This window comes from Vigna unguiculata, chromosome 10, assembly GCF_037176805.1.
Source record: "Vigna unguiculata cultivar grain cowpea cultivar isolate G323 ecotype 2 chromosome 10, ASM3717680v1, whole genome shotgun sequence".
Classification (NCBI taxonomy): Eukaryota; Viridiplantae; Streptophyta; class Magnoliopsida; order Fabales; family Fabaceae; genus Vigna; species Vigna unguiculata.
Window position 1 is genome coordinate 38297004 of NC_140801.1, and position 13982 is coordinate 38310985.

Genomic DNA, 13982 nt, shown 5'->3' on the forward strand with positions numbered 1-13982 from the left:
TTAGCTCGACCTTCGATTCAGGACGACTCGTCTTGACTTTTGGTTCGGGTCAACTCACGAAGATTGAACAAGGGCTCACTAGGTCTGACCTTCAACATGTGGCGACTCGACTCGACCTTTAGCATAAGCCAACTTAGCTAAACCCTTGCCTCGTGCATGACACCACACGACCTCCGACCTAGGTTAACTCTGCTCGATTTGGTCAGGCCGACTCGGCTCGACCTTTGACTTAGGCCGACTCGGTTCGGCCTTTGGCCTAGGCAAACTCTGCTCAGTCTTTGGTCTAGGCTAACTCGAACTACCCATCAACTTGGCTTTGCAGACATGGTTGATCTTTGACCTAGGCCGACTCGATTTAACCTTTGAATTGGGTCGACTCAATTTACACTTTGATCCAGGCCGACTCAGCTCAACTTCAACCTGGGCCAACATGACTCAACCTTTGGCTCAAACTTCGCACTAGATCGACTCAGTCCAACCTTCGTGAGTGGAGTGAAAGGAGTGGAATTTCAATTTCCTCCTCTTTTGAGTGAATTTCAAATTCTTCTATTTTTGCTATTTGAAATACCTTCTTGAAATTCCTCAATTTCAATTTCTTTGTAATTTTCTCATCTAGTCAAGTCATTTTATTTCAAAGAATTTTAAATCCTCCAAATAAATGAATTACTCTATTAAATTGCATCATCCAAACCAACGTTAGGTCTTTCAATGGATCCATTGCTGAAATGATAAGTTTGAAGTAGTGTAAAATTTAGTTACGGAAGATACAAAATAAATAGTTTAGATGACAATTATTTGAAAATTTTTGGTGATGATTTAGATTGTCGTCTATATTTATTCATAGACATTTTCATAAACATGCATCATATAACCAAAATATTCGGTCCCCTACTGCAAATTCTAATAAATCTAGCATGAGTATATGTATAACAACATTTCACCGCCATTTCCAAATACAGAAGCATCCCATAAAATCTCCGCTGGGTTTGTCGTTATGGTGCCAACAATCTCTTATAATCTAGGTATAGGATTGTCAGTAACTATACATAATTTCTTTATCTAAGGATTTTATTTGTGATGATGTTATTGACACGTGGAAAACAACTTAAGTTTCAACTTCAAAAAATGCAAACTTAAAAATATAATAGCACAAACTAAGAAAGTTTTATTGGGAGGTCAAAAATAGGTCTAACAAGTCCAACTAGTTGTTCAAGTGAGATAAAACTACTTTTAGAAAAGGAAAGTTCATTGCTAAACCAAAAAGGCAAGTGTAAAATGGCTTAACAATGGGACATAAACTTTAAATACTTTCATTTTAGAATTAGATGGAGAAGAGTTAAGAATGAAATTAAATACTTTCATTTTAGAATTAGATGGAGAAGAGTTAAGAATGAATTAAAAGGGGTGGATGTGAATGGCTTATGGTGTGAGGATCCCATTAAGGTTAGAAAGGAGGTAAGGAAAGTCTATGTAAAGTGTTTTTCTGCACCTAAGCAATTTAGCCTCAACCTTCAGAATTTGGAGTTCCCAACCATATCAGACGATGATAATAGGCTTTTAACGAAGGATATAGGTGACCATGAAATAAAAGAGGCGATAAACAAATGTGGTGGAACCAAAAGTCCTGGTCCAGACAAATTTAATTTCCTTTTCTTAAAGCATAATTGAGATACTTTGAAGACCGATGTCTATCAAGCACTAAGATGGTTAAATGTTAAAGGAAAGATACTAAAAGGGTGTAATGCTTCTTTCATAGCACTTGTTCCAAAAAAGACAAGACCCTTTAAATGTGGATGACTGTAGGCCTATATCTCTAGTCGGTTGTATGCATAAGATTATCTCTAAGATCCTCGCCAATAGACTCAAAAGTATGCTACCTAAGATTATAGATTGCTCTCAGTCAGCATTTATTAAAGGAAGAGGACTCCTAGATAGTATCATGGTAGCCAACGAGGTTGTGGAAGAATGCAGGCTTAAAAAGAAGAGGCTAGCAATAGTTAAGGTAGATTATGAAAAAGCTTATGACTTAGTAAGTTGGGATTTCCTATATTACATGTTATCTAGATTGGGGTTTTGTGCTAGATGGGTTGGGTGGATTAAAGAATGCTTGGAATCATCGTTTATATCGATACTGGTTAATGGAAGCCCTACCAAGGAGTTCGTCCCTACAAGAGGCTTAGGTAAGGAGCTCCTATGGAACCTTTCCTATTCCTTCTAGTTGTGGAAGGCCTAGTAGGGCTAGTTAGACAGGTTGTCAAGAAAAACTTGTACTGTGGTGTAGAAAGGGGTTCTAACGGAACCAAAGTGGGGCTATTACTGTTTGTAGATGATACTCTCTTTATGTACGACACAAAAGTTCAAAATGCAAGGGTTATAAAGGCAATATTAAGAAGTTTTGAAATGGTATCAAGGCTTAGAGTAAATTTCTTCAAAACCAAAATCAAGGGGTTGGGTGTAACGTCCTGGGTTGCGCTGCAACAGGCTGCATAACATCAACCATCCTATGAATTGCCTGTACAATCTCGTCAGCACCGACATCGTTCCTCCTCCTTCTATTCGCCATAGCCTGAATGCGCCACATATTTAACTGGTAAATCACACAATTTAACTTTAATAACAAAAAAAGTTAAAACAACACATATACATATCACGTGACAAGCTCACTCCCCAAAGATCCCATGAAATCATTGAAATCACGGCTCTGATACCAAATGTAACGTCCTATCCGGAAATTACTTATTTAAAATAAAACAAAATAAATATAATAAAACAACCTCATTTATTCTCAACACTTTCCCAAAATGCGGGAAAATTAAAACTTCAAAACATCGCTTCATTAATAAATAAAACTGCAGTGCTTAGTTATTACAAAACCAAACCATTCGTAAAAGTATTACAAAAGAAAATCCATAACAAAACATAGTAACAATCCCATAGTGATCGCCACTCCCACCAGTGCAGGAAGGGCCTTTGGCAGCGGTTGTTTTCAATATTCTGCACCGGTTCGGGAACCGAAGCATATTGGGGCGAGGCCAAAAGGTCATAGCTTTTGGCCTCGGTTAAGAACCGAAGCCATAGAGGGAGCTTCTGCCTCGGTTTTTAGGGCACCCGAGGCCATATGGGCCTTTTTTCTTTTTTTTTTTAAAATTCCAGAACCCTTTTGGCCTCGGTTTTTGCTGCAACCGAGGCCATAGGGGCTGTTTTTGGCTTCGGTTTTTCTGGCACCCGAGGCCATATGTGTTTTTTTTTTTTTTTTTTTTTAAAATTCGATACTCTTTTGGCCTCGGTTTTGGCTTCACCCGAGGCCAAAAGGACCCTTTTTGCTTCGGTTCTGGTATGAACCGAGGCCTAATACTCTGTTTTTTTTTTAAATGCAGTTTCTGTTTTGCTGTTATTCCCACATTTAAACCTGCAAATTTTGTTCAGCACCCAGCACAGACCAGAATAGACCAGAACAAAATAGTTTAAAACACATCCACAATTCAAATTCATTTAAAAGACAATTACAAATCATTTACAATCAAGATACATGTTCTAATCAATAGTATTGTACATTTCAATTATATATTTAGCACATGCTATCCTACCAAACTTGATGGACTTTGCGGGAATTGCTGCAGGACTCTTGAATGTCTACAAAATAATAGATTAAGTTAAGTTAGTATATAAAAAGGAAATATTGCAAAGTATTCATTTTAATTCAAATATATATTACCGTTTCCCAATTTGTTGTAATACGAGCACGCACAGTGGTTGTCATCCATTGCATTATATAGTAACCGCACTCATATGAGCCGGTTTGTCTATTACACTACATTATATTAACAACGTTACAATTAATTAATGAAGAAAATCAAGCAAACAATCATGAAGATATGGATAGAAATATCAAACCTGGAGAGAACACCATACAAGACCTTTTGCCTTAGCCGTTGATCTCCCTAACAACATGTTATGTGCAGCAATTGAACTATGATATAGGGAATAAGTTAGGATATTTTTATATAACATGTCATATTTATAAAATTGATATTGAGGTTCTTACCAATCTATCACTTGTCTAAGATGGTTGGGGGGAGGGCGATGCAAAGAGCAAAACCACACAGCAAGGTTCTCCCTTAGGGAAACCACAAGTAACTGCCAATGACGCCTGATAAGAAAATAAATTCATTGTTATGCATTAAAATGACTTATTATATTCATAAGTTAACAAAAATGACTTACCCAGCAAGATAAGGGACAAAATAAATTTCTTTTCCACGTTGAAAGCATTTGGTCACATATGCTTGAATGTCATCAAACTTGTTGCCTTCATGGGTGAGTTGGGGGTCTATAAACCCATATACATCATTCAGCCCCATAGTTTCAGTGACACCAGACAGATACCTAAACCAAAAATTGATTTGATATAAGTAAATACATAAATATATCAAATAACTATATATAATGACTAAAAGACTTACATCATCCATAATTGAATAATGGTAATATTGAGTTCTTCTTGTCCTCGTGCAAGCTCCAAGACATCTTGGGAATGCAAGTAAAGTGGGATGTCAAGATCTCTCCCAAAAATGTTAGCATCCCAAGGAACCTGCATCGGCTTATCAGCTATGATTTCTGCAAGTTGGAGCAATGCACCAAGAGGATCATCCAAAGAGAGAAGAATCTTCTTTGATTGAGGTTTTTCCTATATTGATGCAATTTCAGTTAAAATGGAATATAATTTAAGTTTGAATATAATAAACATGTAAACTTAAAAATGTAGTATATTTGTGGGTTTAAGAGTCTGTACCGGGGGGTCAGTATCAACCAAATCTCTAGGCCAGGCGAGGAAACACTGGAATGCCTGTGCCACAGTATACACCTCATCTGTTGGCACAGGAACTAAAGCATGCGGCATGAGAACCTCCTCTACCGTGACCTTAACCTCATCCTCTGATAACTCCATGCCATGAAGAACTGTGGCTGCCTCAAATACTTTTCCACGAGCCACTAGTGTCTTCTCTGTACCATCCCAAATATATAGCTGACATGGATGAGTGTCATCCATGTCATCCCCGGGTGGAGCTGAACAACTCCCCTTTCCGCTTCTACCTGTTAGAGCCAACGATTTATTAATGTTATTCAATTACTTTATTAAATATCATTTATTCAATTCATAACTTATAGAAAACAAATTTACCCGTGGGAGGCACAAATGGGTCTAGTTCTGGCGGATGATCCACTGGCGAACGAATGCCATAATGCTCAAATTGGCGCATTAGTTCTTCTCTCACTTGCGCCGTGATCATTTCCTTTAGTCTTTGTTCATAATCAGCACCATGACTGCATGAAGACTGACGAAAGGAGGAACCAAAAAATTGGCGTATGCCGACTCCTGATCCAGCACCACGCACACGTCCAGGGTGCTCAGGTCGTCCAATTGCAGCAGCAAGTATGTCATGACGACCTTCTGGAATGAATCCTCCTTGGGAGGTCTGCTCAACCAACGAATCCTACAAGGTAACAAAAACATTTATAAATCAAAATACAATATAAAACATGAACGAGCAATTTAGATAAAAATTGTATCTTACAATTTTCTCAGAAATTTCTCGTGCAGAGTCAGAAGTGTAGTCGCCTGATGAGCGTAAACGGGCTAACTTCCACTTCTGATGACGTGATGGTGGTGAAGGAGGCTCAGTATCTTCACCCTCAGAAGGTGGGGGCCTAGATTTTTTCTTTTCTGTCATTATCTTCTCTTCAAGTTTTCTATACCCACCACGAGATAATATGTGCGGGTTTGTATTTTGAGCACTTATGCTTTGAGCCTTTTTCCTCTTGACCTGTAACATATAAAACCCATTTTATGAATTAGTTAAAATGTTGCATAATTATCAATTGTGCTATTCATGATTTCAAATAAACATACCTGCCATCCCTCAGATGTCCGAAGCTCAACAAACTGACGCCATGTGTCTTCATCAATCCAAGTGTAATTCAACAATGGATTTTCATTCTTTTTGTGTCCAAAGACATACCTTGACGTCAACTTGGTCTTAAAACCACGAAATTTCTCAGCCACCGATGACAAACATTTTTGTCTTAAAGTCGGCACATTTGGAATATCAAATGTTAGCTGCAATATAGAAAATGTCATCAACAATATTTATCATATTATCAACAAAGTCAAAGTATAACTTTAATAACATTAATATTACTTACCAATAAATCTTGCCATATCATTTCCCGATCAACTTCAGTGACATGATCAAAAGATGGCGTAAGAATTGATATTCTCTCTCGTGCCAACATTCCTAAATAGCTTTTGAAGACGTCCCCAGAACGACCACTAGGTTCACCAGTGTCGACGTTAATATCAACATGTGTTTTCTGACCTTTAGCTCTTCTAATTAAGAGCTCTCTCAACCTAGTGGCTCCTCTAGTGGGTCTCTTAGTAGGTGCTTCATCCTCTGATGAAGTATGTTCAGCCATGTATCTGTGAAATGAAAACATAAAAAAACATTAATAAGCAACTGACAAATTAATATATAAAACATTATTTAACAAAACACCTAAATGTTAACAAGAATATGAAATTCATACATAAAGTTATTGATTGGTCATATGTATATTCCTTCATCGTGATCTTCTCGAATTGCATGTACATCATCAACTAGATGGATTTCATCAATATTTGTCGTTCTTCTAAATGGATGGGTGACAGCAATATTAAGATCACTCATATTCTCTTCATTAGGATCAATTTGTTTTTTTCCATGAAGAGCGACAAACCAATGTTCAGACGCAGGATCTTTAACATAGAAAACCTGAGATGCTTGTTGTGCCATGATAAATGGCTCGTCTCGATAACCCACCTTTCGAAAATCCACTAAAGTCATTCCTGATTCATCTATTTTGACACCACTCTTATTGTCAATCCACTTACATTTGAACAGTGGAATAGTAAACATGGTATAATCAACCTCCCATATCTCTTGTATTACACCATAGTATGTCATTGATCCTACTACGGGATTTTGATCTTTAGATGTAGAAAATTGTAGCGACTCGGCTTCAAGACTGACTCCACTATTTTGTACTGTGCTTTTATCATCAAGACACTTTGTATAGAATGTGCAATTATTGATTTCATAACCTGTACAACAGATGACATCAAATTTCAACCCATTTGCTAACCACATCAAAGTCTCAGAGCATTGCGCATCTTTCAAAACCTCAGATTTAAACCAAGGCATGAATGTTCTATTATGTTCCATCAAATGCCATTTCTCTGATTGTCTTGGATTGTTCTCTTTCACAATGACTTTGTGTGCAGATAAGTAAGGCATTACCTCATTTGTGTTGTTCAAAATGTATAGGTGTGCTTGCATCAACTCTTCGCGATTTTTGGTAACCACACTCACACCTCGTATGCTGTTACTTATAGAACACCTGTTCAACCATGATCTGTGAGGAACTCCTATCGGTTTTGCTTTTGCCATGTAATCTGAACAGAACTCGACACTTTCTTCAGCAATATATCTTTCGATCATTGAAGCTTCTGGACGATATTGATTTTTCACATACCCTTTCAAAATCTTCATGTAACGTTCAATGGGATACATCCATCTTAAGTATACTGGTCCACAAAACTTGATTTCTCTCACCACATGAACAAGTAAATGTACCATGATGTCAAAAAATGATGGAGGGAAAAACATCTCTAGCTGACACAAGATGATAACAATTTCGGCTTGAAGTTCATCTAACTTTAAAGGATCAATGACTTTGCTACAAATTGAAGAGAAGAATGCACACAAACGCGTTATAGTTTGTCTAACATTTTTGGGTAAAATTCCACGAATAGCTACAGGTAACAATTGTTGCATTAAGATGTGGCAATCGTGAGACTTGAGGCCAACAAGCTTCAAGTCTTGCATGGACACTAAACTCTGAATATTTGAAGAGTATCCTTGAGGTACCTTGACACTCTTTAAACATAAGCAAAAACTTATCTTCTCTTGTCTGGACATAGTGTAACATGCAGGGGGCAAATAAGTGCGCCTACCAACCTCCCTTGGTGCCAAGTCTTCTCGGATCTTCATTTCAACCAAATCCAAACGAGCATTTACTCCATCTTTTGTCTTTCCCTGAATGTTGAGTAGTGTACCAATCAAGCTATCACACACATTCTTCTCTACATGCATGACATCTATGCAATGCCTAACTTCTAACTTCGACCAATATGGAAGGTCAAAGAATATTGATTTTTTCTTCCAAGGGCTCGATGCAGATGACTTCTTGGACGTTTTACCAAATACATGGTGTACTTTATTAACTTTTTCATGAATTTCAATGCCAGTTAATGGAGTTGGTGCTTTGTCATTCTCTTGATGTCCATTGAATGCTTTCTTTAACCTTCGATAAGGATGATTAGCTTGTAAAAACCTTCGATGGCGCAGATACACGGTCTTCCTTCCATTTTTCAATTGATGAGATGCAGTGTTTTCTTCACATATAGGACATGCTTTATGACCCTTGACACTGTACCCCGACAAATTACCATAAGCTGGAAAGTCATTAATGGTGCAAAATAACATTGCATGCATCATGAAAGTTTCAGAAGCAACAGCATCAAATACTTCAACACCATCAACCCACAACACCTTCAAGTCTTCAACTAGAGGATTGAGATATACATCTATGTCATTTCCAGGCTGCTTTGGACCAGATATCATCATAGACAACATCATGTATTTTCTCTTCATGCAGAGTCCAGGAGATAAGTTGTAAATGAATAATATAACAGGCCAACAACTGTGATTTGTACTTAAATTACCAAAAGGATTCATTCCATCGGTAGCTAAGCCAAAACGAATATTTCTACATTCTTCACCGAACTTGGGAAATTCCTGATCAATATTTTTCCATTGCATTGAATCAGCTGGATGACGAAGGAGTCCGTCACATCTTCTCTCAATTGCATGCCATCTAAGGTTTTTAGCGTCTTTAGGATTTGCAAACAAACGCTTAAGTCTAGGCACGATTGGAAGGTACCAGACTACTTTCAAAGCAGATCCTTCCTTCTCTATTTGACCATTATCTTCACTGTTTCTTTTCTGCTTGTACCGTGATGACCCACACTTTGGACATTTTTTCAAATCTTCAAATTCTTTTCTGTATAATATGCAATCATTAGGACATGCGTGTATCCTTTTATACTCCATACCCATCGGACAAAGAATTTTCTTGGCATCATAGTTTCGAGTGGGTAGAGTATTTCCTTCGGGAAGAATTTCATTCAAGAGCACGAGCAATTCTGTGAAGCTTTTATCTGTCCAACCATTGGTCGCTTTCAAATTCATAAGTCTTAAAACCGCTGATAATCGCGTGAACTTAGTTGAACCAACATACAGCGGAGTTTCCGCATCAGCAGACATCGTCTCATACACATGCGCTTGTGCAAAAGCTTCTGCGCCAACATCCCGTATCATGTCCTCTATATTGTCTTCTTCTACTCGCTCTTCACATCGCTCTTCACATCGCTCTTCCCGTCGCTCTTCTCGTCGCTCTTTCATGGAGGAATTGGCAAGATATTCAGATCGAGAAACAGTTGGAATGTGTATTAATTCGCCGTGCCATGTCCATATTGTATAACTTTTAAGGAAACCATCACAAATAAGATGTTCCCTAACTTGAGTTGCATTCAATTTTCTTCCATTCAAACAGTTGACACACGGACATCTGAACTTCACCTCATCATCACTTCTCCCCTCATAACGTTGCGCAAATTTTATAAATTCTTCTACTCCATTCTCATACTCAGCGCTAATACGTGGTAAACTAATCCAATCTCGATCCATACTGAAATTGCGTGAACAATTTCAGTAATCTTTGAATTAATGCTCACGTCGTAATCAAGGTGTGACCCTATCCCATTTAAGAAGATTCACTTTCCTTATTTTATTGGTACATATTACTTTTAAAATACATATCTTAAATTTCACGAAATTTTGCCAGCATTTCGCATTGGCCTTCAGGATACACGAAATGAAAGTGATTATAAACCACAATCAAATATGCACCCGAAGATCAATACAAAACACAATTGACAAATATTCATGAATTTTAAGATATGTATTTTAAATATATATGCACTAATAAATTACTAGAAAGTGATTAATCTTCTTAAACTGTCCAATCGGACAATTCAAGATTCAATACATTTAAATTATTAGCATTGTATCCCCTTATATCTAATTTTAAAAAAATGTAATTTTTTCAAAATGAAAACTCGGGGACAATACATAATTTACGTATTGAATCTCAAACGGGAAACTAAGGCTAACTCACATATAAGAAAAAACAAACAACATGTTTTAACAAATAATTAATAAAATATATAAAGCAAACATCAGATTGGCATAATAGAAAAATATTAGAATTAGGAACCTGGGAGCGCGTAAAAAGAGCAGATGACACTGGAAGATGATGCAATTCAACGCGTTCGAAAGCTACAAGAGATAACAAAAAACACAAGAGAAAGTCATAAGTAACAAATAAAAGCAAAAACAACAATTTCCTTAACATCATATATTACCTATTTAATTATAGTGTTTGTACGATTCTCTTAAATTAAATTCAGACTTAATGCTCTAACACACAGTGCTCTTAAATTGAGACTCAATCCTTTCACAAAATTAATCAAAACACTCCAAACAATTTCTATCTCAATCCAAATTAACACTCACAATAACTAAAATTTAAAATTAACATACACAAAAACAGAAAATCAAACAAAAACGCGTTCAAAATTTACCTTAAAGAAAACCGCGGCGCGACAATTGCGGCAAAAGAACGAAAGTGTTCGCGTGGTGGTAGAGGGACGCCGGAACACTTGCAAAGAGACAGAGAGAGGGACGAGACAGCGGCACGACGAGACTGCGGTGGCCGGTGGAGGCTCGCGTGGTGGTGGCTGGAGGCGCGAGGAGACTGCGGTGGCTGGTGGAGGCTCGCGTGGAGGCTCGCGTGGTGGTGGCTGGAGGCGCGACGGAGGCTCGCGTGGTGGTGGCTGGAGGCGCGACGGAGGCTCGCGTGGTGGTGGCTGGAGGCGCGACGAGACTGCGGTGGCTGGTGGAGGCTCGCGTGGAGGCTCGCGTGGTGGTGGCAGGAGGCTCGCGTGGTGGCAGGAGGTCGCGTGGTGGTCGCCGGAATTTGCAGAGGAGAGAAGAAATGGCAGCTGCGCGCGCGAGGAAGAAGGGGTTCTGTTTTTGAGCCCTAGTTAAACGATATGGCCTCGGTTCCACGTAGAACCGAGGCATATAACCACTCTTTGGCCTCGGTTTCCTTACACCCGAGGCCTATTCCCCCTCTTTGGCACCGGCTTCTCCCAACCGAAGCCTATAGTTCAACCTTTTGGCTTCGGGTCTTCCCAACCGAGGCCTATAAGATGCATTTGGCACCGGTTTCTAATGAACCGAGGCCTAAAGATGCATTTGGCACCGGTTTTTGAATGAACCGAGGCCTATAAGTTCGCTTTAATTTCAAAATTGCCACCGCCTCCTTATAGGCTTCGGTTCCGCCATAACCGAGGCCTATAAGGCGAGGTAAAATCCCAAATCTGCACTAGTGTCCGTCTCTACGCATCTGCATGCTCACCTTCATCAAGATATGCTCCCATGTAACAAGTTACATGATCATCGCCAAACACATACAAATAGGGTGAACTCATTTAAATAAACCAACCAAAACATGACAATAAATATAACATCTCCAAAAATTATAAGATGTGTTAGCATTCCCCTTTTTCTTAGCTCCTCAACTTTCAACAATTGCATTAGACGTCTATTATTTCCATATGTTGGACAAAAACCAAGAGGAGGGTGAATTGAGTTCTTAATAAAAATTGTGCTTTTAAAATTTTTCCTTTTAATATCAAAGATCAACTAAAATCATTTCCTTTATTTTAATAAACACAATAAAATAAAGAGAGTAGAGAAGAGAAAATTGCACAAAGTATTTATACTGATTCGGATCAAAAGACCCTACGTCCAGTTGTTAATCTCTAAAAAACAAGATTAACTTAATCACTAAAATAAAATCAAACTTATAATCAATGATAAGAAAGATTAGGGTTTAGAAAACACCTCTCTTGAATCACACAAGAGATGAAGACACTTCCCTTAAAATCCACAAGGGATGAAAACACCTTCCTTGAATCACACAAGGAATGCAGACACCTCCTTTGAATCACACAAAGGATGACTGGCTTCTCCTAGCAACAACAGCAATACTCAATTACTCAAGATCCCACTTGATGAAAGTTATCGCTTTACCCACACTAGGTTTTTCAAAGCCTTCCCACAAAGAGTTCTCAACTACTCAGACTTCTCTAACTTCTGTGTATTTACAATGAAAGCCTACCACTCTATTTATAGAAGCCTATTTAGGAATTAGGTTAAGAATATGAAAAGTTAAGTCGCAACTGCCATGGATAATCGATTATCATAAGTGATAATCGATTATCACAGAAACTTTTACAAAAATATTTTTCTCGCTGGTAATCTATTATCAGCTAGGATAATCTATTATCAGCAAGTGATAATCGATTATTAGCAGTGATAATCGATTATTCCAGAGGCTTTTCTCAAAAATCAGTTTTAACTAAGATAATCGATTATCACTAAGAATAATCGATTATTCCAGTGAGTTTTGCAAATAAATAAAATTCTCTTAGTGCTCTACTACTTGGGTTTTGCCTTTTGACTCTTGACATGCTAATTTAACTATTTTAAATAACATACACATATTACAAGACCTAAACAATTAAACCCTTAAGTCTTCAATGCATCTCTTGAATCAAAGCATTCTTTTAAGTCTTCAACATTTTTCCATGCATCATCATCAAGTCTTCCATACTTCTTCATAAGTCATCATCATCATCATCAAAACTCCTTATTGGAGGAAGATGTCCATCTTCTTCTTTTTGTCAACAATCTCACCCTTTTTGATGATGATAAAAAATTACTGAAGACTTGTGATGTGTCATGTTCTTAATAAACAACTTAAGAGAAAAGAGTAGTTAATCCAAATAAAAGATAATTAATTTTTCTCTCCTTTTTAAAACATAAGGGATTACAAGATATCAATAAACACATATCTTCCCCTTAAATAGGTACCACTTATCACAAGATAATAACACAAAAATATCTCCCCCTTTTTTATCATAATCAAAAATGAATTCTTTAGACAACTCCCCCTAAATGAAATAACTTAAGTTCCTCTTAAAAAAAATTGTTTAAGATATAAAAATCCTCCTACATGTAATATTTCCCCTTTTTGATAAACACAAACATTTCAAGAACAAATACTCCCCTTTAATCAAAGACTCCCCTTTAATCAAAGACTCAACCTAAATGAAAGACAGACACTAAATATTAAAAAATATGGGTTTAAAGAAGGAAATTTTATATTAACAAAATGAACTCCAACATACTAATTTGCATTTATGAAGTACCTACTTGTTGCTCATGGTTTAAATTTTCGAAAAGCTCACTCAAACGATAAAAATTTGAAAATATGTGTCCTACTATGCAAGATAATCGATTATCAGCTTAAGATAATCGATTATTGGTTCATACCAATAAATAAAAATTTCCAGATTTGCTAATAATCGATTAACACCTGAGATAATCGATTATCATAAAGGAGTTTTTCGGAAAATACTGAAATCAATGATTTTTACCACTTTAGAAAAATATAATTTTCCCAAACCCAACTAAGATCATAAATCTTACCAGTATACCAAAAGTTAGGTGAATATTTTAGCTCTTGAACATCAAAGAGACTTTCTTGATTTTGAAATAACCTGCGAGACAAAAAATAATAATATCTTGGTCCCCAATAAACTTATTTGGGTCCTTTGAGGTTAGAGACATGTTACTTTATAATAGGAATTCAAGCACATCTTCCATTAGGGACATCAAAATGTTTGATTCTAC

General features: G+C 37.2%; 1 protein-coding gene across 1 annotated transcript; it reads right to left on the reverse strand.

The window, feature by feature from the left end:
* Nucleotides 1-3580: 3580 nt before the first annotated feature.
* On the reverse strand, nucleotides 3581-5493 carry LOC146882533 (uncharacterized). The gene is made up of 5 exons (XM_085667619.1): nucleotides 5183-5493; nucleotides 4464-5094; nucleotides 4225-4386; nucleotides 4046-4150; nucleotides 3581-3970 (listed from the first exon to the last, which is right to left on the reverse strand). Exons 2-5 carry the CDS (start codon nucleotides 4595-4597, stop codon nucleotides 3889-3891), a joined length of 483 nt encoding a protein of 160 aa, XP_085523745.1. The 5' UTR covers nucleotides 4598-5094; nucleotides 5183-5493; the 3' UTR covers nucleotides 3581-3888.
* Nucleotides 5494-13982: the final 8489 nt, after the last annotated feature.